Here is a 24234-nt window from a genome sequence, read left to right as displayed (position 1 = left end):
TTCACACCAGGAGGGGGACACATATCAAGTCTAGCAATGAAAAGGGGGTGTTCCAAGTACAGGTAGTGATCTACTCATTACTAAAAAACTAATTGATATTATGGCAAATGTGCAGTGAAGTGAATTATATTTATATAGCGCATTTCTTTAGGGACTCAAAGCCCTTGATGACTGCTTGATTCATTTTTAGGAGCAAAAAATACATTAAAAGGAACTTGTTTATTGGTCATTTGGACGCCATGGGTCTTTTAATCTTGATTTAAAGCATTGGCAAGAGGCAGTTATTGATTTTAATTCTTGTCCTCTTGCATTTAATAGATAATAACATAAGAACGACATAGACATCACACAACACAGTTAATTTATTATACCTTCCTTACATTCTAGTACATGTAGTACAGTAGTACATTCAGTACAATACTGCTTCTTAGCAAATGCCACATGTGGAAGCTTGACTGCAGCACAGCAAATAAAACACACAATCAGTGCAAAACCACACATACACACACGCCATACAAAGCAATAACAACAAATAACGAGGAAATAGCCGGTGATCAAACATGTTTAAGCTAACTTAATTCAATAGTTGGCCAAATGTTGTCAAATAAATGAGTTTTAGATTTTAGGACCGAGAAATCCGGTGTTGGAAGGTACATAAATGTTTTGATTCCTCAGTAACAAATTTGAAAGTACTGACTGGGCGACTTGATTGGACTTGTGAAGTTTTGAGCATCCTGCTGTGTGTTCTTGTTGTTGCTTATGTTAGTGGTGGTCTTTTGCAGGTTTAAAGTGAAGGAGGGGTTCTTCCTCCTCGCCTCTGTCTTGCCACCGCCCCTTGCCTGAGGGTTGCCCGGTCCACCACCAACCCCTGGCCCGCCGCCCCTGGCAGGCACTGTCGGTGCGGACGTGGCCGTCTCAGAAGACCCAGTCTTTCTTGCGAGGGGGCTCAGATAGATCTGCATAGTCACTAAGTGAAGTGGTGGCATGAGGTGAGGAGGATGAAGAGTGATGGCAAAAGGGGCGGGGCATAAATTAAACAGGCGAAAGTGGGAGGCAAAGAAGTCATGGTGAGATGTGGAAATAAATTGAGGATGGACACAGAGACACAACTCAAATGCTATTCACAAAATAGGAATGTATCTTTGATCATCAAATGTTAAAAAATTAAACATTTACTAATATAAAATAAAAATAAAAATTAGAACACAAAATTTAAATTTTTTTAGGTTCATTTTACAAAAATACATCATTCACAGTAGTTTTAGAGCAGTGGATATGTATTCAAAATACCGTATGGTAGCGAGTTGTCTGTATTATTGTAAATCGTAGTAATTTTACCACTATTATTATGTGTTGTAGTAGTAATACTTGTAGTCAATTATTACACACATAATTGCATTGTAATTAAATGTTTTATTCATATAGCAGACTGACTTTAATTCAATACACTGGTTGATTTTTTTTAAAATACACTTTTTGTAAATGACAGTGTTGATTATTTCTGGTGATTAAATAATATTACAATAAATTGCCTTTATATTGTATTATTATGAAATTATTGTAATTTTATAAAATATTTCATTTGAATAATATGTGTTTGATTGTCTTTGTTTTATTGGTTTATGGTAGAAAGTGTTTGTTATGTTCTTGTTCTTATATTTTTGTGACTGCAGAGGTGATAACATAACATGAAATTACAACATTTCACTTTTTCTTATATAATCAAATTTGAATTTGTGGAAAAAAATGTCAGGTTTAATGTGGAGTCCGGGGTTCTGTAATATAATGTTATTCGTGTGGCGTGTCATCAGGGTTCAATCCTACCTTTGCAGCGTGTCACTCGCCCTGTGCCTGCATGGTAAGACCATACAAAAATGTTGGTGAGTGTAAAATGTGACAGCTTACATATCTGGTTTATAGTCTTGTTAAAAAGGTTGACTCACTTGAAGTTACTGATCCCTCTCTAGACCTGCTGCCCCTATTTGGAACAAGACCAAAACATATTTAAATAGATGACAAAGTGACAATTCCTGTCTTTCTCGTGTCTATTTGAATTCAATAATGGTGTCCATGTTTCTTAACCATAGCGCCAGGGCACATTGTTGGGCCACGAGCTCCCTCTCGAGGGCCGCACAAATGTTTTATATTTCTAAGCTGTGGTCCGTATGGGCCTCAGTTGTAATACGCCTTTTCACCACTTGTGGCAGTAATGACAATCTCAAACAAACAGAAGAAGTCTGGAACTTAAGACAGAGGTTTCTTAAGCGCAAAAGATTTGTCTAAAATGGTGAAGCTTTATGTTCATTTGCACTTTAATTATTATTATTTATTATTCATTTGGTTAGAATCTATTTATTGTAGGACTGTGTAATTGTATGTATTTTTTAAACCAGTTTCAGTTCTGTCTTTTGCAGTATATTTGATTACTATTTTTTTTTGTAATCAGCTGTGATTGACACACGTGGTTTCATATCATTTGACAGGGTTTATCCCGTTAAACTGTAAGTAAATTAGATATAATTATTGAATACCATTAAAATCAAGAGTAAGATTATATATTCAGAGTCAATATTTGAGTGGGCCCTGGGCTCATCTGTAGTCGAAAATCTAGGCTCTGAGGTCAACAAGGTTCAGAACACCTGCTTTAATAGGTACCGACCAAATTCCGTCTGTTCCTTCAGGCACCAATTCATGTAAAATCAATCGGTACCATAGTTCAATACCTTTTTTTCACATGACGCCATGTCCGGTTGCAAACTCAGCACCGCCTTAAGCAGTTACCGGGGAAACAGATGTATAGCGGACTGCGTCACAGTAATGTTGTCATTTTTCATGATAACAACGCAAGTATGTAATTTTTTTACTCATAGCCAAACCTGTGTTGATTCCGTGCCTGACAAATTCGGCTACAACTGTGGCCTTCCTCAGAGGTTGTCACGTGATGTTGATGCGACGTGTCTGGTCAGCTGATTTAAATTTTTGGCGATGTCTTCCTGCTTGTCATAGCAGGCTGACAGGGCTATCTGCAGTCCGACTTTTTAAGAACTGTGTCCCTGGTGTGGGAAAGTTGTTCTGCCCCCTTGTCCTGGTTCACAGTCTGGGGGATGCGCTTCCAGATCTTGATGGCTTGTCTCCATCCAACGGTGGTGTTTGTAGCTCTTGGTGCCGATGACATGGGCATTGTTCCAATCCAGGAGATGGTTATCCCTCTTGCAGTGGTCTGATATGGCAGACTTCAGCTGTTCTTGTTTTGCTTGTTGTCTAGTGGCGCGTGTGCACATTTTTGATGTTGCCTTTTAACATTTGTTTCTATGCTCCTTCTTGCTGATGTTAAATGCTGTGTTCACCTGTTGCTCATATTGTTCTGAGTACATTACTGTGGCTCTCCTTTTTATCTGCTGGTAGGATTGTTACGCTACTATCTTTAGCGAGCGCTTGTGCTGCTTTAACTTCCTGCTTTGTCATATTTCCAGGAGGTAGCCCAGCGGTTGTTAAAATGCCTGCGACATTGTTTCTTAACTCTGATTTCTTTCCCTGATCTTCTATTGCCTTACATGCTAATTCTGTGGCTAAAATGAAATCCTTGTAGGGGATTTTTTCAGGTGTTATTGCATAGTTCAACCCTTGCGCTAACACGCTCTGCTTGATGGTAGATAGCAAGTGTTTGGAGATGATATGCACCCACTTCCTTGTTGTTGTGTGATCCTTGTGACTTTGTTGCCTTGTTTGTTTTGTGTGAATCTTTGTAAATTTGTAACCTGTTTAGTTTGTGCGCGTGTCTTAGATGCTACTCCATTTCGCACAAGTATCCTTGTCTTTAGTATATCTTTGATAGATTTGTGTTGTGCATTCTTGTTGTAGCATATCAATGTTCTTTATCTTGTTTGCTGTGCAACAAATAATTGATTTAAGCTGTGCACCATGAGCCTTCCTTACGATCCTTTCTGCTTTCTGTGTTGGGATCGGGTTCTTTAGATTCAAACTTAATGGTGTCATGCCTTCATCCCGGCAACGTACGTTGAATCTCAGGTGATTCCGGAAGTGCGCCCGCTTCAGTTCCAGCTGCTCAATGCAGTGGAACTCTTTGAATTTGTCCATGAGTTTCTTTCAGTAGTCCAATTAGGTTTATTAGGTCTTCTAAGAATTATGTATTTTTTATTGTTGTATCCAGGACCTGTGTGTTGAACCGGGACGAGGAGGCGTACCAACTTTTCCACACCTGGGACACAGTTCTGAAGAAGTCGGACTGCAGATAGCGCAGTCAGCCTGCTACTTCAAGCAGGAAGACAGAGCTAACAACTGTTTAAATCAGCTGATCAGACAGGTCACATCAAAATCACATGACAACCTTTGACGACGGCCACAGTTGTAGCTGAAACCGTCAGGTACGAAATCAACACACAGGTCGGGCTATAAAAATAAAAATTACATAATTCTTAGAAGACCTACTACTGGCATCCGTAAGTCTCGGAAGACAATGGATTAGCGCCCCTTGGATATGATTTAGTTGGTCATGCAGCGTCTGCTGTGGCTGTACAGACCCACACGGGAGTGACAGTCTCTGTTGCACTTGGTGCATTTATAAGTCAAGTCAGCGACAGGATGTAGTTGCTTGCTCTTTCTCTGAGCTCGCTTCTCATCTGCAAGCTGGCGGAGTTTTGCCTCGCCAGCTGTCAGTCCAGTGTTCACGGTGTGTCTCCAGCTGGATCTGTCCTGAGCAAGCTCTTCCCAGGTGTTCAGGTCCATGTCGAGCGCTTTCAGGTCACGCTTGCAGACATCCTTGAAGCGGAGATGTGGCCGTCCCGTTGTCCTCTTGCCGGAGGCAAGCTCTGCGTAGAGGATGTCTTTGGGGATCCGGCCATCGTCCATTCGACGCACATGGCCCAGCCATCGAAGGCGACGCTGACGGAGCAGAGTGACCATGCTGGGAATCTTGGCTTGCATCAGCACCTCGTTGTTTGTCACACGATCGCTCCATATAATCCCGAGTATGCGACGGAGGCAGCGCATGTGAAAGGCACTTAGCCTCTTCTCCTGCGAGGAGTACAGAGTCCAGGATTCGCTGGCGTACAAGAGAGTACTTAGCACGCAGGCACGATACACAGCGATCTTGGTGTTGATTGTCAGCATGCTGTTGTTCCACACTCTTTGTGACAACCTGGCCAAGGTTGTGGAAGCCTTGCCGATCCTCTTGTTGATCTCTGCTTCCAGTGAGAGGTTGTCAGTGATGGTGGAACCAAGGTATGTGAACTGGCTGACGACCTCTAGTTCATAGTCGTTGATGGTGATACAGGGTGGTTCAGCATCTTGGGCCATCACATTTGTCTTCTTCAGACTAATAGTCAGGCTGAACTCTTCGCATGCCTTTGCAAAGCGGTCCATCAGGCTCTGTAGCTCTTCTTCTGTGTGGGTGGCCAGAGCAGCGTCATCTGCAAACAGCATGTCTCTGATGGTTACCTTCCGGACCTTGCTCTTTGCTTTTAGGCGAGCCAGGTTGAACAGTCGGCCGTCTGATCGAGTGTGGAGGTAAACACCCTCGGTCGACGATCAGAAGGCATGCTTCAGCAGAACGGCAAAGAAGATGCCGAAGAGAGTGGGAGCGAGGACACAGCCCTGCTTGACGCCACTGCGGATGTCGAAAGCATCTGACGTAGAGCCGTCATATTGAACTGTGCCTTTCATGCCGTCATGGAACGACTTGATCATGATCAGGAGTCTCGGTGGGCAGCCAATCTTCGCTAGGACTGTGAAGAGCCCATCCCTGCTGACAAGGTCAAACGCTTTGGTCAGATCTATGAAGGCCAGAAAGAGGGGCTTGTGCTGCTCTCTGCACTTTTCTTGCAGTTGCCTGATGGTGAAGACCATGTCAATGGTTGATCTTTCCGAGCGGAACCCGCACTGTGACTCTGGGTATACTCTATCAGCAAGCTTCTGCAGTCTGTTCAGGAGGACGCGTGCAAAGACTTTGCCTACGATGCTTAGGAGAGATATTCCTCTGTAGTTGTTACAATCGCTTCTATCACCCTTGTTCTTGTACAGGGTAACGATGTTGGCGTCTCTCATGTCCTGAGGTACTGCTCCTTCCTCCCAGCACTGACAGAAGAGGTCGTAAAGATGTTCCCTCAGTGTGCTGTCGCCGCACTTGATGACTTCTAGTGGTATGCCATCCTTCCCATCCTACCCACATATGCGGTCCTCTCCAAGGTTTCTCATAGTCATCCACATTGACGTCCCACTGGGGTGAGTTTTCCTTGCCCGTATGTGGGCTCTGTACCGAGGATGTCGTTGTGGCTTGTACAGCCCTTTGAGACACTTGTGATTTAAGGCTATATAAATAAACATTGATTGATTGATTGATACTGACTCTCTAATGCGGTCCCATCTCTCTGTGGCTGAGCCACCAGGAGGATCTGAGTCAAGCACCTCGGAGAGAGATTGGGTGAATTCCGCTACCTTGTCAGGATGTGCGGTCTTGCTCACATCTATGCGGGGTTTGCCCTGGGGCCTGGAGCGATGGATCTTCTTAGGCAGAAGTCTCATCTTGGTGTACACCAGCGAGTGATCAGACCTAATGAAACTAAATGGACTAACAAAGCAAGCATGCCTTATAGAAAGTGCTCAAAAGCAAGGCTCCACTTTTTAAAATGCACTTGCTCGATATTAAAGTACATTGGATATCTCATGTACATGCTATTAATTAGCATTAGCGATTTTACATGGCGATTTCAACACCTTCAAATTTGGTAATGAAAACTATAACTAAGATACATGTTACAATAAAACAGCCATACTTGCCAACCCTCACGATTTTCCCGGGAGACTCTTGAACTTCAGTGCCCCTCCTGAAAATCTCCCGGGGCAACCTTTTTCCCGAATTTCTCCAGATTTCCACCCGGACAACAATATTGGGGGCGTGCCTTAAAGGCACTGCCTTTAGCGTCCTCTACAACCTGTCGTCACGTCCGCTTTTCCTCCATACAAACAGCGTGCAGACTCAGTCACATAATATATGCAGCTTTTACACACACATAAGTGAATGCAAGGCATACTTGATCAACAGCCATACAGGTCACACTGAGGGTAGCCGTATAAACAACTTTAACACTGTTACAAATATGCGCCACACTGTGAACCCACACCAAACAAGAATGACAAACACATTTCGGGAGAACATCCGCACCGTAACACAACATAAACACAACAGAACAAATACCCAGAACCCCTTGCAGCACTAACTCTTCCACGACGCTACAATATACACCCCCGCTACCACCAAACCCCGCCCCCGCAACCCCGCCCACCTCAACCGCACCCCCCGTATCCCGAATTCGGAGGTCTCAAGGTTGGCAAGTATGAAAACAGCTGGTGTGTAATAAGTACAATACTTACAGTATAAACACTTTGTAGAACTCAACAAAAAACAAGACTGGCACAGTCAACCTAATGGCAAAGACTATTTCTGACTACGGCAACACACCTAGAATAAAATGAATGAATGCATACTTGCAAATGATACTTAGACATGTAAGAACAAATTATAACAACTGGACAGCACACTTGTCATTACCAACTCACTGTTAAATGCTACAGTTTTTTATTTTATTTTTAAAACAAACATTTAGTACAACATAATTTCACACAAAAGTAACGAAAATTGGTACCATTGACTACCGTTATTTATTCCCGATATCAGTTCAAATGTGAAAGGTACAACCCTTACTTTACATTTAATGTGCCTCTAATGTGGTTACGTTTTATTAACGGCAGCAAAGATAAACGTTATTACCCTTCTTTGGCTGTCTTACAGGTGGAAGCTGACGAGGATGGGCGTGCCTTGTGGGTCTTACAAGGACTGTCCTTCATACTTCCTGCTGGGCTCATGGCCCCACTGGAAAGAAGACAAAACAGGTAAGTACCGGTAATCTGTTCTTTTTAAACAAGAATATAATCACTCATGACCACACAGGATCAGTCAGACCTGCGCGGCGGCGTTGGGCTGTAGTTCCTGCCCGTTGCGCTGGAGGGCAGCGTGGAGCTCTTCCTCAAGCTGGCGCCAGTGGAGGTCACCATGGGGGGTCTGTAGGGCAGAGCCAGCGAGACCGGCCTCCCTTGGGGTGAGCAGATAAATATCATAATGGATACATTTTACAGATATATATGAAAATATTATTAATACATTCAGTAAACCGAGTTGTCTTCTGGTCACATCGCGCTTCAAAGTTTGCAGTGTCTCTATGTTACAGATTTTTTTCAGCTTATTGTACGTTGTTTTGACCTAAATTAAGCATTTTTAAGTAAAAAAAATGTCTAAACAAACTACAAATATCAATACGACAATAGTAACTATAGGAGACGAAACCAATCAGATCACGGCGTTCAATATCGTGGCCACTGATTGGCTCAGGCATCATTACTATATTGGATTAAAGCAGTGCTATTTTCTGTTACGCCCGCCCTAGGAAGAAGAAAACATTTTACGCAACTACCGCCACACACTTGCCGCCGTGACTATATATAGTATCGTTTGTCAATAAAATGATACACCCCTGCACAATGTTATATTCTATAACATCAAAGGAAACAAAAAAATAAATATCCACTTACAACAAATAATAATTTTATCAACATTGTTGTAGTCTGTAACAGAAAATATTTAAAGTGCATCAATTTGTCTTAAAATAATTTTTTTTAAAAATGAAATCCTAATTTAAACTATAGACATTTGTGACCCACTTGAATCATTAGATACTGAAAAGTAAAATGAAAAAAACTCAATAGATAATGATACATTTCATATTAATCAGCAACTTTATTTCAGAAGCACAACATATAAAACACTGGGAGTCAGGAATAATAGCCACAATGAGCACGTTTTGTAGTGAACAGCTTTTCAAAGTGGGGTTTGAAGCATGATACTGATAAAGCATCTTCCCCGGGGTCACATGCATGCTCCTCCACTCCCCAGCATTGCACGGTCAGCCATGAACAATTTAACAGTGATAATGGAGGGTTTACTGTATGTGTCTTACATCATATATTAACATAGAAACATAAAGGTACATCTAAAAAAACTCATGGAAATGAAAAAAGTATTATATTATTGTGATTATAATTGTTAAAATATAATATCTCTTTACAAACATGTTTATAGCCACCTTTTAATAGATGTTAAAAAGCAATAAAGCACATTTGGTAACTTTTATAATATATCTCAGTAAATAAAATAAAATAAAAGTCATATTTCATTATTCAGATGACATTAAGCACAATGATGATACCAGCATTACACATTTATAGGCTTAATCATGTAATGTATTTCAATATTTGTCCAGTCTGAAACTGGTAAAAAATTAAGAATAACAAAAAATAATTTAATTGTTTAACAACCCATAGATACAGAACATTAGGAACACCTCCCATAATTATTGGCTCTAATCCTGTGAGGTGATGATGACTCATTGCAGCCTAGGTTTTAGTCAAATACAATGACAATTATCTAATGGAAGGACCATTTTCCTAATTGATTATTTGTTGTTTTTTGCTGGATTTGATCTTAAAATCCAGTTGTATGCTTAATAAGCAGCTTTTATTTAAAAGAATAAAGCAATAATATGTACTTTTTAAGTAATTGTCCAGCAAAACACCCATTATTGCCCCTGATATCTCATTCTTAGTGAAAGCTGACATGGATTGGAAATAAATGAGTTCTTCTCCAATAAACAGCAAGTCAACAAGACAAGAGTCAATATTTGTCACAGGAACAAAATGAACGTGTCAATAATAATAAGAACCTTGGTAACACACATTTTTGCTGACCTTTAGCACATGGCGCCCTCCTCCCGGTGGCGGCAGCGGCGGCCTGGTGCTCCTCGGAGATGTTGAGCCTCTTGAGGACGTCGGCCAGGGTCATCTTCAGCAGCTGGATCTCGTCCTCCTGCATCTGCATCCTCTGCTCCAGGTAGGTCAGCCTGTCGGCCACATCCAGGTTGCTGGCCGCTGAACTGCGACCATCTGTGGTCACGTTAGGATGATTGTGAGGTCACAGCTCGTTAGAACACACTGCCCTACGTCATGTCTTTCGGTTAAGGATGCGGGTTTATGAGCATGATTGACAGCTGAAACCTTCCCGCTACATTAGGCACATCTGCACATTGTAACACAATCCAATACAAGACTTTAATGAAACATACTTATTTAATTCAGGGGTGCCCAAACCTTTTCCAGCAAGAGCTACCTACATTAATATTGAAAGACTTTGGGAAATTTTCTACATTAAAGATACTAAATCCGATAAAATGTAGATGCCCTCTCGAAGTTGTTGCGTTTTCTTTGTTTCTTGCATTGAACAAAGAGAGCTCTGTCTACCAAGGGAAATTCCTGGTGTGTTAAACATACTTGGCCCACAAATCTGATTCTGGTTCTGATCAATATATGCTTATCTATCTGAACAAAACATCCTCATCTTTAACTGTAAGTTATAACTAACAAAGCAAATATTTATTCTAACCACCTTTAACTGGGTAATATTTTATTATTCTTTACCCAGCAGGCGCAATACATCAAAACAACGTTGAAAACTTGTTGAATTAGGTCCTGACGTTGAGCAACTCAAACTTAACGTTGAAAAAACATGCCTTTTACGACGTATAATCAATGTTGTGTTCTGACTTTGATTTGACCATTGAATTTTGGTCATTTTCCAACCAATATTTTACAACACAGATACAATGTTGAAACAACATGCTTTTTGACGACATTTATTCAATGTCAGGTTGTGATCCAACGTTATTAGACATCATCGTTTGTCTCAATTTACAAATACAACTATTTTGTAACGTTGTTTCAAAGTCAGTTTTAAAGAACATGTATGTATAATCAATGTCTTGTGCCTGCTGGGTTGTACTAATATTAATAATATCATTATTATTCTGCCATCTTAAAACATTATTAAGGGTTTTAACAAACTTGAAAACTTACCATTTCATGCAATAACTTTGTACACATTCATAATGAAATTACACATGGAAACCATCGCAGTCCACATATAAACCCATTTTGGTTATCAGATCCCAATTTTGGGGGAATTTGGAACAGTTTAATTTGTATTTTTTATTTTTTGGTTGATCTTCTAATCCAGGACATGTTCAGTTTGTTTTTAGAATGTGTCGCGGGCCAATCGAAAACAAGCAGCTGGCCGCACTATGGAGACCGCTGATCTAATCCCTTTATGGTTTTGGGGTTTAGTGCTTTGCTGAAGGGCACTTTTTCCAATTCTTAGGTCTCCCTCCAGCAATCTGACAGTGCTTAAACACTCAAACATGCGGTCCAAAAGCCCTAAATCCTCACATACTGAGTTAGTCGTGCACAAAAATGCTAACAATAAAAAAAAGAGTTGTTTGTTTGCCTTATTTGATCAAAAGTATGCAGCACTGCAAACAGCAGCCAATATTAAATAAACAATAATGACTAGAAAAAACAAACCTCCCCCAAGGCCAAACAACCCCAACCTGCTGCATATGCCTGAGGTGTGCTCCTTAAGACTCATGAAAAGCTTAATCTTAAAAAGAAAACATTAAATATGATTTTTTTTTAAATTACAAAATATGACCACTAAAGTGTCTTTTGTGGAATCATGCAGAAATCCACATGAGCATTTTTGCATTTATCAGAATAAATTATAAGCTCTACACGCACACACTCAAACACACACACACACACACACACACACACACACACACACACACACACACACACACACATAGATACGCGCACACACCCCACCTTTATGTTTGCACTAGTCAGTCTAAAGCAAACGAGGTCAGAGCACAGCTGGACACAGCAGACCGTAAACAAAGAGCCAAACAAAAGTTGCGGTACCGTGTGAGGCACTGGACACTGATGACGAATAGTCTATGTGTCTCTTCGGGCCTTCCTCCAATACTTTTTTCCTCCTCTTCCTCTCCTCCCGCGAGCACAACCTCTCCATTCTCTTCCCTCCACCTCCTCTGGATGCGTTCAGATAGACCGACTCTCCCTCCATCTCACTGGCGTCCATTAAGATCTCATCTTCCTGGATGCCTCTTGAAAGTGTTTGGCGCACCTCACAGGATCCAGGCCTGTACTGGTCCTGATCTTTGAGCCTGGGCTTGTTTCCACGGCGACTGACTGACCAACGCGAGGATGCGGTGATGGGAATGATTAAAGTCCTCCTCTCAGGGCTTAAAACCTCAGCCTAAATTGTCCGTGTGTGTGTTTTGTGTGTGTGCGTGTGTTTGGAGAGTACAATGATAATCCCCCAGACTGAGCCTGTATGACCCCGCCCCCTGCCCTAGCCCATAAGCCTCACATCACTGAGAGAAATTGAGCTTCTCCCCTACTTCTTGTAATGTCATCATGTCTACTGCACATCTCCATGAGGAGCAAGGAAGTTAGTTAGATACACACTCATTGGAACAAGCATCCAATGGAGTTTTTAGTCTGTATCCCACTAAAGTTCACTTTATGGAACACTAGAGTCTTTGGACACACCGTTTATTTATTCTCTGAATAAAATACTCCCTAAATGTCAAGTTGTGTACAACGCAAATCCAGGCTCCTCCCACAATCCAGGCTCCTCCCACAATCCAGGCACATTGTCATCAGTAACATCTTACTCGACCAATGCTTTAACAAGATCTTGAGAAACAAAGATGGGACGAATCTCATGTTTTTCTTCCCTTTTTCAAAATCTCCATGTTTTTTTCACCCACATTTTACACAGTTCAGTAAAATCCGCTTTCTGCATCATTCCCCCACTGTAAACCCTTGTTTATCGCTGTTAATTGATTCTGTGCCTGACCGTGGTTAATTAATTTCCATAAAGTACAAATAACTAATTATACCGTAAATTTCAGGACTATAAACCGCTACTTTTTCCAAAGCTTTGAACCCCTTGAACGCTTTATGCAACGCTGCGGATAATTTATGGATTTTTCCAGGCTCACAAGCTTCACATGCTGCAAATAAATTTAGCCTCATCACCTCAGAGCAATTAAATTACCAAACGGGTCATGGTGGACTAATTAAATTGTTCATTTTAAATCAAACGCACAAATTCAATCATTCAATTAGCCATTTAGCGCTTTATACACTCACCCTCATCATGGAGAAGACGCATGAAAATGCACACAGTACAGCCCCAAAGCCAAAGACAATTGGCCCGGCCATCGAAAAAGGAAACAGCCATTAACTTGCCCCAAAAGGCAAGACTGCCCCTCACCAAAGAAAACCACACATTTAAAAATTAGGCCGCAAAAACGACAGAAAAAGCAACCTTGATTTCCCTCAACTCCGACACCTAAACAGTTAACCCCAGCGCACAGGAGGAGGACGACGACAAAAACAGGCTTTATGCCGTGTTACAGGCACTGTCTTTTCTTACATTTGTGAGTGAACACAAGCGCCTGTGTAAATATTTTATGTTTCAATGTGTACATCTTTGGCTTAATGATTTGTGCGGCCAATACATGTACAAAATAAAATTTGTCCAAAAATTAGGTAGGTGCTGCTTATATATAGGTACCTTCTATACTTATAGTAAATTAAATAGCTTGAGCAAAATAAAGCCCATCTGTTTACAACCTCCTAAAAACATTTTTTAACATTATGAGAACCTTCTAGACATGAAATAATACCCACATAGTCACCTTTACACTCCTTTTAATCCCATAGAGCAGTGGTTCTTAACCTTGTTGGAGGTACCGAACCCCACCAGTTTCATATTCACCGAACCCTTCTTTAGTGAAAAAAAAAATTCAAATTCAAATTCAAGACAAGTTATGTTTTTTTACTGGTGCACAAAATGAACCATGCATGAGCATCACCTTGTTCAAAGAACAAAACCAACACAGTGCATGAACTCACAACAAATTACACACCTGCAAATCAGATGGAAATTAGAGGGAACATTGTTTGGGGGTATCCATAATACGCCGATAGGGAGAAGTTTTTATTTTCACGATGAGTTGGGTGTGTCTTGACCTCAGCGGCAGAGGCTTCGCCGAACCCCTAGGGTTCGACCGAACCCAGGTTAAGAACCACTGCCATAATGCTGCAAGGCTGAGCCAATCAGTGGCCACCATAATGAACAGCGCACTCTGATTGGTTTGATCTCATCTAGTGACTAATACTATTGTAGTATTGATAGTTGTAGTTCATTTGGTCATTTTTATGCTTGAACGTGCCTAATTTAGGCCAAAATACATATAATATGCTTTAAAAATATGTTCTCAAATTTTTTAAATATATATATTTTAAATTTTTATGAACATGACATTTATATTATATCACTTTAGCCAGCAATTTTCTATACTAAATTGGAGAGTATCCCTGCTGACACCAGCCAATCACAGGGCACATATCTGACTTGCTGTGTAGCTTTATTCATTATAATAATCTGAAGTGTAGTTAGACATAGGCTGAAAATCAAGCATTCACACACCACTGCAATCTATTTGTAAAGGTGCTGGATTGTGAGGGGCTCGTAGAGTAATGTAATGACTCAATTAAAAAGTAATCATCCAAATAATTACTTAAGTAAGTATTGAGTGGAACAAATACTCTCGTACTGAGTAACTGGTGACTAACTTCTAATTTATTTAGTCACTATTTTGTATTGGCACTTGCATGGTAAGCGGCACGTGTGCGTACGCATGCTCGTGTGTGTCTGTGCGTGACAGAGAGACCCTACTACAGGGTGTACTACAAAAGAAGCACATTTTACAGTCACTTCTGATGTTATAACAGAACTAATGTTAGCATATGTGCAGCTAAAACATCAACATCTACAACTTACCATAACATGTTGTCTCTCGCCGGAAGTAGAATTCTTGTCGGCTGAAATGTGAACATTTCTACTGACACAGATGATAGTGCATGATATTAATGTTATTTTTCATAGTTTGTAAGTAAACATTAAATATTTGTACTGCCTCGTCCGACATAAAGTCACTTTTTACAGTTTGTAGTTTGATTGCGGTCATTTGACTGCCAGGTTCTGTGTGATTGGTGAAATGGAGTCATGTGACCTGTGCCCGCTGGAAGAAGTCTTTCTAACGATTCAAAGTACGTCTTGGCAAGCAGTAATCAATAGATTGTAAATAAATATGACGAGGATGATGATAATATAAATAAATGTAGCGATCAGAATGAAACTCAATGTGACAAAGTAAAAGTAGCATTTTTTTCTTTACAAAAATATTCAAGTAAAAGTAAAAAAATATTTTTGCATTTACAAATTATCCAAAAAGTTACTTAAGTAAAGTAAGTTACTACCCACCTCTGGGTGGGGCGTAAGGTTGTCGTTAAATTTGTGTAAGTAAAAAACATGAAAAGCTAAACAAATTTTTAGAAATGCAACTGAACTTTCTATTGCTTTTTTTTTTTTTTTTCCTCAATGTCACAACAGCGTTTCCTGCAAGTACTTTCAGAAGGAGGAGTGAGGGGGGGCTCATAGCAGCACCAGGTGCTCGTTGAGAAGAGCGATAGAAATGGGAATTAATAAGATTTTTCCGGTTCTGATTGCACTTTCAATTCTGCTTAACGGTTCCTTAATGATTCTCTTTTCAATTCTTATTTTGAAAGGAAAAACAAAGGTGGTTTAGCATCAATTTAGTTTAGTTTAGAGGTAACATGACCTTACAAAGCCTACAGTGAGGTCTCAAGAGGCACATAGTATAGAAAAAAATACATAAGACATAAATATTCTTCTGTAGAATTTAACAAAATAAAACATGTTGAAATTACACAAAAATGTTAAATTTTGTTACATCATGTGGTATTAATTCATTTATTACATGAAAAGGGAGATATGTCAGGGTTATAATGTTGATAATTGTTTCTTACAACACATGTTGAATTTAAAATCTCAGAAAATGTGGGGTTTCAAAAACTGTAAGCCATGATCACCAACATCATAATAAAGGCTTGACATATCTCACTTTGCATGCAATGACTTTTATCACATGTTAGTTTCACAATATTGTCATTTCACAATATTCTATTTTTTTTAGTTTCACCTGTATAACGAACATGACTGTGTGAAAGTCTGGTGGAAGGAAAACATGCAATTTTTCTCTGACTACAATTTTAACATTCACCTACTGAAAATCAGGAGCATCTACTGTGGCAAATGCGTGCAAGCTTTTGATCACAAACTTAGTCACTGCCCAGTGACTTTTGTCTAGAGGTAGATGTGAACTGGAGCGAGTACTGCCTGCTCAGAATCTGTCCCTCGTCATTCTCATTTAGATGAGAAGGTATGTAATAAAATTTAACAAATAGCGCTAACATTATAGGCAGTGTTTGTTAGTATGTGTTGTATTTACGCCAGGTTACTGCTGCTGCGATGACATCGGAGCGGTTCAAAAACGCGCCATTTATTTATAGTTATTGCATTGTGTGTGTTCTGTGTTTCAGCATATTGCTCCAATGTCCTCTTGATGAAATAGCAGCCTTGCAATTATTACAAGTAGCGCTGTTGCTTTTTTTATATATTTTTAAAAATATAACCAGACTTTAGAGTGTTTGTTCCACCTGGGCGCCCGCCAATTTCGGATTTGACCTGACTACGCACATTGTGTAGCAAAAATCGTTTGGAAAAAATGGCACATTGATACACTGGCAACCGAACCAGTTTTCAATTCCCATCCCTCGAGTGCAACATTACCGAAAAATACGGTAATGCATTCATGTCAGAGTCTCCAGAGGCCTTGTGGTTGGAGTGTTCGCCCTGAGATCGGTAGGTCGTGAGTTCAAACCCCGGCCGAGTCATACCAAAGACTATAAAAATGGGACCCATTACCTCCCTGCATGGCACTCAGCATCAAGGGTTGGAATTGGGGGTTAAATCACCAATATGATTCCTGGGAGCGGCCACCGCTGCTGCTCACTGCTCCCCTCACCTCCCAGGGGGTGATCAAGGAGATGGATCAAATGCAGAGGATAATTTCACCACACCTAGTGTGTGTGTGACTATCAGTGGTACTTTAACTTTAACTTTAAAAGTCGACACTCTTGGTTTTTTTTTTAATTTTTTTTAAAGAGTATCTTAACGACTTGCTAAATATCCATCCATCCATCCATATACTCGCTAAATTTAAAACACTGAATGTCCCGTGTTCTCCGTGTTCTTATTCTCTGGCAGATCAGTTGTGTTCAGCAAGAGCGAACACACGGGGTGTAACATTTCATCCACTACATCCATCTATCAATTTATGTTCCTAAGATTCAACTCCATCCATCTGCGCTTGGCAAGTTGGCATTCCGGAAGATAAATGTCGATCTAACATTGTTTTAAAAAAGCAATCAATCAATTGTATCTATACCAGAAAAAACATTGGATTTAAGAATGGCAGACTTAATATGAACTTTAGCACTTTTGATAATAAGGACGTTAAATGTGTTTTCAATTCTGTCCACCCGTCTGTGGCGTCATCGCCTTCAGTCATCAAAACAAGAATGGTGGACAGCAACGATGGCCCAGAAAGGTCACAACGAATGCAAACGCCACAAGACAATGTCATGAATTACAACACAACGACTTTCAGCTACAGCGACAGCAAATACAAACGACACAACACATTAGCAGAAAGCCACAACACAACTTTAAGCCACAAAAAACGCGACGGACACAACTGAAGTGACAGCGGGCAAGTTTTGCAGATGGACCAAGTGGCTGAGGTGAAAGGCTGAAACCAGTGGAATGAACATAGTGTATTAGTATGATTGAATGAACATAGTGTAGTAGTATTATTGAATGAACATAGTATATTAGTATGATTGAATGAACATATTATTTTAGTATTATTGAATGAACATAGTGTAGTAGTATTATTGAATGAACATAGTATATTAGTATTATTGAATGAACATAGTGTATTAGTATGATTGAATGAACATAGTGTAGTAGTATTATTGAATGAACATAGTGTATTAGTATGATTGAATGAACATAGTGTAGTAGTATTATTGAATGAACATAGTATATTAGTATGATTGAATGAACATAGTGTATTAGTATGATTGAATGAACATAGTGTATTAGTATGATTGAATGAACATAGTGTATTAGTATGATTGAATGAACATAGTGTAGTAGTATTATTGAATGAACATAGTATATTAGTATTATTGAATGAACATAGTGTATTAGTATTATTGAATGAACATAGTATATTAGTATTATTGAATGAACACAGTATATTAGTATTATTGAATGAACATAGTGTATTAGTATTATTGAATGAACATAGTATATTAGTATTATTGAATGAACACAGTATATTAGTATTATTGAATGAACACAGTATATTAGTATTATTGAACAAGTTATTTATGACTGAAAAAGTGGTCACACTTCAACTACTTTTCTAACTTTGTTCATACATTTCAACTTTACGCCTCAACCACTTGGTACGTCGTTAAAACTGGTCCGCTGCCACTTCCGTTGTGTCTTTATGTTGTTGTGTTGTGTCTTTATGTTGTTGTGTTGTGCCTTTGTTGTTGTGTTGTGCCTTTATGTTGTTGTGTTGTGGCTTTATGTTGTTGTGTTGTGCCTTTGTTGTTGTGTTGTGCCTTTATGTTGTTGTGTTGTGGCTTTATGTCGTTGTGTTGTGGCTTTATGTTGTTGTGTTGTGGCTTCTTGTTGTTGTGTTGTAGCTTTATGTTGTTGTGTTGTGGCTTTATATTGTTGTGTTGTGGCTTTATGTTGTTGTGTTGTGGCTTTATATTGTTGTGTTGTGGCTTTTGCATTTGTCGTGACTTTTCTCGGCCACCATAGCTGTTTATTAAAATGAGAGTAGTAGCAGGCAGAGGTGGGGAAAATATTAGATTTTTAGATGCATCGCAATTCGGACATGAACGTTTATGAAATCGGATTAGTGAATGCAAGTAATCAATTTATTTATTGTAAATAAAGTCATGCAGACAGTTCTAAAATTGGTCGGACTGCAGCGAGCCACCTCACCGACCAGCATCTTTACTATCAGGCACTTATGGTCCAGTTTTGCGCATATTTCCATTAATTTAATTCATTTGACGGGAATAAATTTAACTGTTTCTTATTACAAATACACTGTTTTTAAAAGTTCCAAGTGATAATCGCTTATATAGTGAAACGAAAAGAAATGTCAAACTGCATTGATATACATAAATTAAAGATGCATCAATAATTGATTTTATAAATAATTCCCTTACAAGAAATAACAGGTACCGTATATAAGAAACTTCACCTGCAGCATCCAGTATTATTTCACGGTCACACTGCTTGATTTTTTTGCTAAAAAGTTTCTGAATCGATTTCAACTCACTGAACCATTTTGTATTGAATCTTTCCAAAAAAAAAAAATGTTATCGTTCCAGAATCGTATCAGCAATTTCAAAATATGATTAGAATTGATGTGTTGTAAAAACGAATCGTTACACCCCTAGCGAACAGGTACAGTAGTCATGTATTTGTGGGTAGCAGCCACAAATGTATAAGAGTAGGAATGGCTACCAAATACAATACTTTATAGGCACCGACCGAATCCCACCGGCCCAACCAGGCACTGATTCACGTAGAATCCAACGGTGCCATGTGTCAATAGCTGGGTTACACGTGACGTCACGCCCGGTCGCTGAATCAGCCAGCTCTTCGCACTTCGGCACTTGCCGATCACTCCAGCAGCACTGAGAGTGGCCTCAGCGAAACTACCTCTAGGTAATGTTGCAATTGTTATTGCCAACAAAACAATTGACTAAAAAAACCGCTACAATGTACTGTAGATAAAGTAAAGCACCACTTTTGCGATAGCTTGATGCTAATATACATTGGCTTTGCTATGGACATACTACTGATTAGCATTAACTAGCGTTTTGCAGTTTCAACACCCCCAAATTTGTTCATGAGCTCTACTAAGATGCATGTTACCATCAAACAGCCGGTGTGTAATAAGTACAATACTTACAGTATTAAGACTTTTTAGGCCACAACAAAAGACTAGACAGCAAAGACTGAACTGACCAGCCAACACATCATAAACTATACACTACTGCCATCTAACATCTTGGACTTGCAACTGTAATTGAGATCCAAAGATGTCATAATATAGCAAGATATATGACAGAATATCATAATCAGCTCATTTTTAAATGTTGCAATAAAAAAATCCATTTTATTATCACAAACATTTAATATTTATCAACACACACAAAAATACCATAGTATGGTAAAGGTGAGTCCCGGTATCAATTCCCATGGACCGGGGATTGCTACCGTATCGGTTTAAATGTGAACGGTCCCCATCTCTATATAAATGGATTAATTCATGTTGTTCCATTTTTATGAATGGTTTACTATTTATTGATAGGAGATAAAAATAGTTAAATACTAATTACAACTTTGCGGCTTGTTTGTGACAAGCAAACGGTTATTTTTCCTCAATCCCAAAACAGTTTCTGCTATCATAACAGTTTTTTTAATGAAGTGTCCGAACAAATTGCTTTGGTGTATTAATGTGTGTAATTTAGAGCAAAATGGAGCATTAGGGATCGCTTTCAGCATTAACATCCGAAATTAATTTCCTTATCAATCATCTCTCAGCATTTTTACTGCGATTTCTACTTTCTTTAAACACATTTTTCTCATTCCACATTTTCAGCGTAATCGTTCAAACACGCTACCGCAGGCCCATAATCTGCCATGTTTCCGTGTAGGTCTTTGATTTCCTGTTTTTTCCTTCGTCCCAGCCGTGACATCACCCTCACACACACACACACACACACACACACACACACACACACACACACACACACACACACACACACACACACACACACACACACACACACACACACACACACACACACACACACACACACACACACACACACACACACACACACACACACACACACACACACACACACACACACACACACACACACACACACACTCCATATGGGGATTGGGATTTAGAATAGCACATAATCCCACTCCTGTAAAAGGGAATTAGCAGCCCAAAGCTCAACTCAGACGCACAAAGAACACCCTCTCATGCAAAATATTCATGAAAATACACCTTTAAAAAAAATATAAACACATCTAGGTGAGCTTTACAGAATTCAAAATTACACCTTTTGCCTTTCAGTGAAATGTTAAAGAAGCATTGGAGTGTTTCTAGTCTTGATTTCACTGAAGCTCATGCAATACATCCTTCACATATGACCACAGTGATTTTATGATTGGGGGCGGAGGGTGGTAGCTTCTACCTCCACATCTGAAGTCTATGACAGCTGCTGATACTTTCCCTTTTGCTTTAATATGGAGAGATGTCGCCTTTAACATTCTTATTTTGCCTAAAAAACACATGTAAGCACAAGTGTCTGAATTATTCTAGCTTTTGTACAGCATAATAAAATGTATATGAATTTAATATTTTCTTCATGTTTTTTTAAACAGATTTATTAATTTATTCTGATATTAAACCAAAAAATGTAAGCGCAAGCGTCTGATTTATTTAAGTTTTAATACAGCATAATATAATATATAATAACATGTTAATATAGAATTATTCTGATCCTAAACAAAAAGAAAGTCTCCATGTAAATTTAGGTTTTACACAGCATAATAAAATATATAATAATATACTATTTTTTCCTGTGTTTGTCATTCACTTGTTTGGACCTCAAACTCAAATGTCTCAGAAAGATACAGTAACACTGACAGTATCCATTCAAATTAATTACATTTGATAAATTGTATATAAAGCATTAAAAAAGCCCTTAACTAAGAACTTAACTACTCGACAGTATTCATGAAACATCTGCGACCTGATTGAAAAACTGCCCCAGGACCCACTTTGGTCTCTGACCCTTGGCTTGAAACTTTTCCTTCAAAGTATCACTTCTATTTCATTCTTTAATATTGTTATGAGCTGTCTACCTGTCATGGAGTCGGCGTCAGGTGCCAGCAGGGAGTCGCTGTGATATCCCTCTTTTAGCGAGGCTCTCTGTAGGACCCCGTGGGCCCCCGGGTCCTCGTCCATCCCCAACCCGGGGTCCGCCAGCTCCTCCATGTCCCCCTCAGCCATCCTTGTTGCCATGGTCACCAATGTCGTCTGGAACTACTCCTTGTTGTTCTTGTTGTTGTTGTCACTTGGAGCGTTGTAGCTACTGTTGATGGGGGCCGCCGTCCCTAAACAAGTGTCCCTAACGCCCCCTCTCACCTCCAGACGCCCACCTGCACCTTCAGAGGTTGCTTTGGATCCTAACGAGGGTGCAAGGGTAGGGTGATGTCACTGAGAGGACAGATTAAGAGCCTGGTAAGCCATCTCAACGCTCAGTCGGGAGGGGGGTATAGAATCCATGCTGCACAAAGAACTTTCTGCAAGTAATAGTAAAAGTACACAAGATGGCCACCTGTTGCTAGGCAGATTTCATTGGGCAACATCAAAACGACGAACTTGCGGGCTCCATGCTGACGCCCCGTCGAAGCGCTGACATCAGGACCGCCGTTTGGTGTGCGCAAGCATGGTGAGATCACAGATGAGGAGCGCGGGTTGATTAATGGCAGCCATGGGGAGGACAATATGCTGAATGCACTAATTAGGCCCAGAGAGGAAGAGGAGACCAGCCCGCTTTTGTCGGTGCCTTTCTCAGTTTTTTGTTGTCTTCCACCAGATGCTTCTTTTTGCTGAGCTGTCAAGCTTTTTCTGGTATGTCCTACTATTCTTCCAATGCTAAATAGAAGTCTGATACTTTCTAACAGTAGCTTGTAGCGAAAAATGGACACACCTTTGTTTTCCCAGCATAGGAAGGACGAAGGTGAGTGTGAAGGACAGTGCTGAAAAGAAGAAGTGGATGATATTCATTGAATTCAAGAAAGAAATCATCAAGAACACGACAAGCTAACTTGGTGAAGCAGTTGTACGATAACGCCACACAACGATGTTAAAATAATATCTAAGCGGTGAACATTTATCCATGAAAATATGGAGAAGCTGCTGATGGTGTGTTAGGGTTCAGCTTTTTCCAAAGCGCTTTATTTTGAGAAACCCATCATGTACATTTAAGCTACATTTACACCAGTGGGTGAGGTGTTTTGCCCGAGGACACAACGGCAGTGACTAGGATGGCGGAAGCTGGATTTGAAACCGAGAACCCTCCGGTCGGCCGCTATACCATCTGAGCCACTCGCCCCACTGTGAACAGTGTATCAAAAGTGCATAGTCCAAAATCTAGCTTGACGCTTAAAACATAGGAACACACATTTTTGTGCGTCTGTGTCTTCAATGCTAATGAGCTGTTTGTCCCAGAAGCACCATTGTGTTGACATGTTGACATGCACACTGTAAGTTGTAATAGAAGACATGTCTCACATTCAACAACATTACATTAAGGAGTGAGACGGCAGGACACAAACGTTAGCAACACTAGCAGAGCCACAGAATGTTTAGTGATGTGTAAATCAATCCTCTGTGAGTGTATGGCACATTCACTACCTGCACTGACACTATTAGTGTTTCATAATGGCGCCATCTGCTGGATTAAACAATGCTTTACATTTGACCTGCACATACAATTAATAGTTAGCAAAGATATTTTTTGAACAGCTGTGCAGAAAGGAATATGAAACGTGCAACTCCGGTTAATGAGCCAAGTGGTAAACAGAAAAAGAAGAACATTGACCTTAGGTGGCGCTTTGAGATCAACATGATGCCACACTTAGGAATTGTTGCTTTGTCAAAGCGTCACGCCACTCCTGCGACTTCTTTCACTACGAGCAGTCACTTGGAAGTCAAAAGAGTTTGGCTCTTCACACTCAAACGATACAGCAGCTGTATCGGTCACGTGTTTTGGATTTATTTTTAAAGTGACACACACGTCAAGGTATGGAGGGACACAATACCACTCCTAGTGTTCCATAATGCTTCGTCACTGTGCAATGTGTGCTAAAGCGCTAACACAAAAATGATCAAACTTACAGCGTCTACATCTGTAACTGACCGATGAATATTTTTGGACTCTATTCCAACCCCATATTGAGTCCCGATTCGATACTTGGACAATAGGTGAGAGAAGTGAAAATGTTTCATGGCAAGTAACTAAAGTTAACACAATTACATTGTTATAAGCTCACCTTATTAAATGTAGAAATGCTAGTATTTTGTAACACTGATGATGTATTTAATTTGTGTGTTTGCTCTTGAATGCTAT

At 39.9% G+C, this 24234-nt stretch overlaps 1 protein-coding gene across 2 annotated transcripts; it reads right to left on the bottom strand.

The window, feature by feature from the left end:
* Positions 1–344: 344 nt before the first annotated feature.
* LOC133648670 (echinoderm microtubule-associated protein-like 1) lies at positions 345–22422 on the bottom strand. 2 transcript variants are annotated; one of them, XM_062044969.1, is made up of 7 exons: positions 21962–22422; positions 9817–10011; positions 7979–8108; positions 7787–7888; positions 1944–1978; positions 1825–1851; positions 345–967 (listed from the first exon to the last, which is right to left on the bottom strand). In XM_062044969.1, exons 1-7 carry the CDS (start codon positions 22119–22121, stop codon positions 672–674), a joined length of 945 nt encoding a protein of 314 aa, XP_061900953.1. In that variant the 5' UTR covers positions 22122–22422; the 3' UTR covers positions 345–671. The 2 variants fall into 2 exon arrangements, with proteins under 2 accessions (XP_061900953.1, XP_061900952.1); XM_062044968.1 differs by lacking the exon at positions 21962–22422 and adding an exon at positions 11878–12239.
* Positions 22423–24234: the final 1812 nt, after the last annotated feature.

The sequence above is a fragment of the Entelurus aequoreus genome, linkage group LG04, assembly GCF_033978785.1.
Source record: "Entelurus aequoreus isolate RoL-2023_Sb linkage group LG04, RoL_Eaeq_v1.1, whole genome shotgun sequence".
Lineage (NCBI taxonomy): Eukaryota > Metazoa > Chordata > Actinopteri > Syngnathiformes > Syngnathidae > Entelurus > Entelurus aequoreus.
Note: the sequence above shows the minus strand (reverse complement) of the source record. Positions and strands in the feature narration are given on the sequence as shown.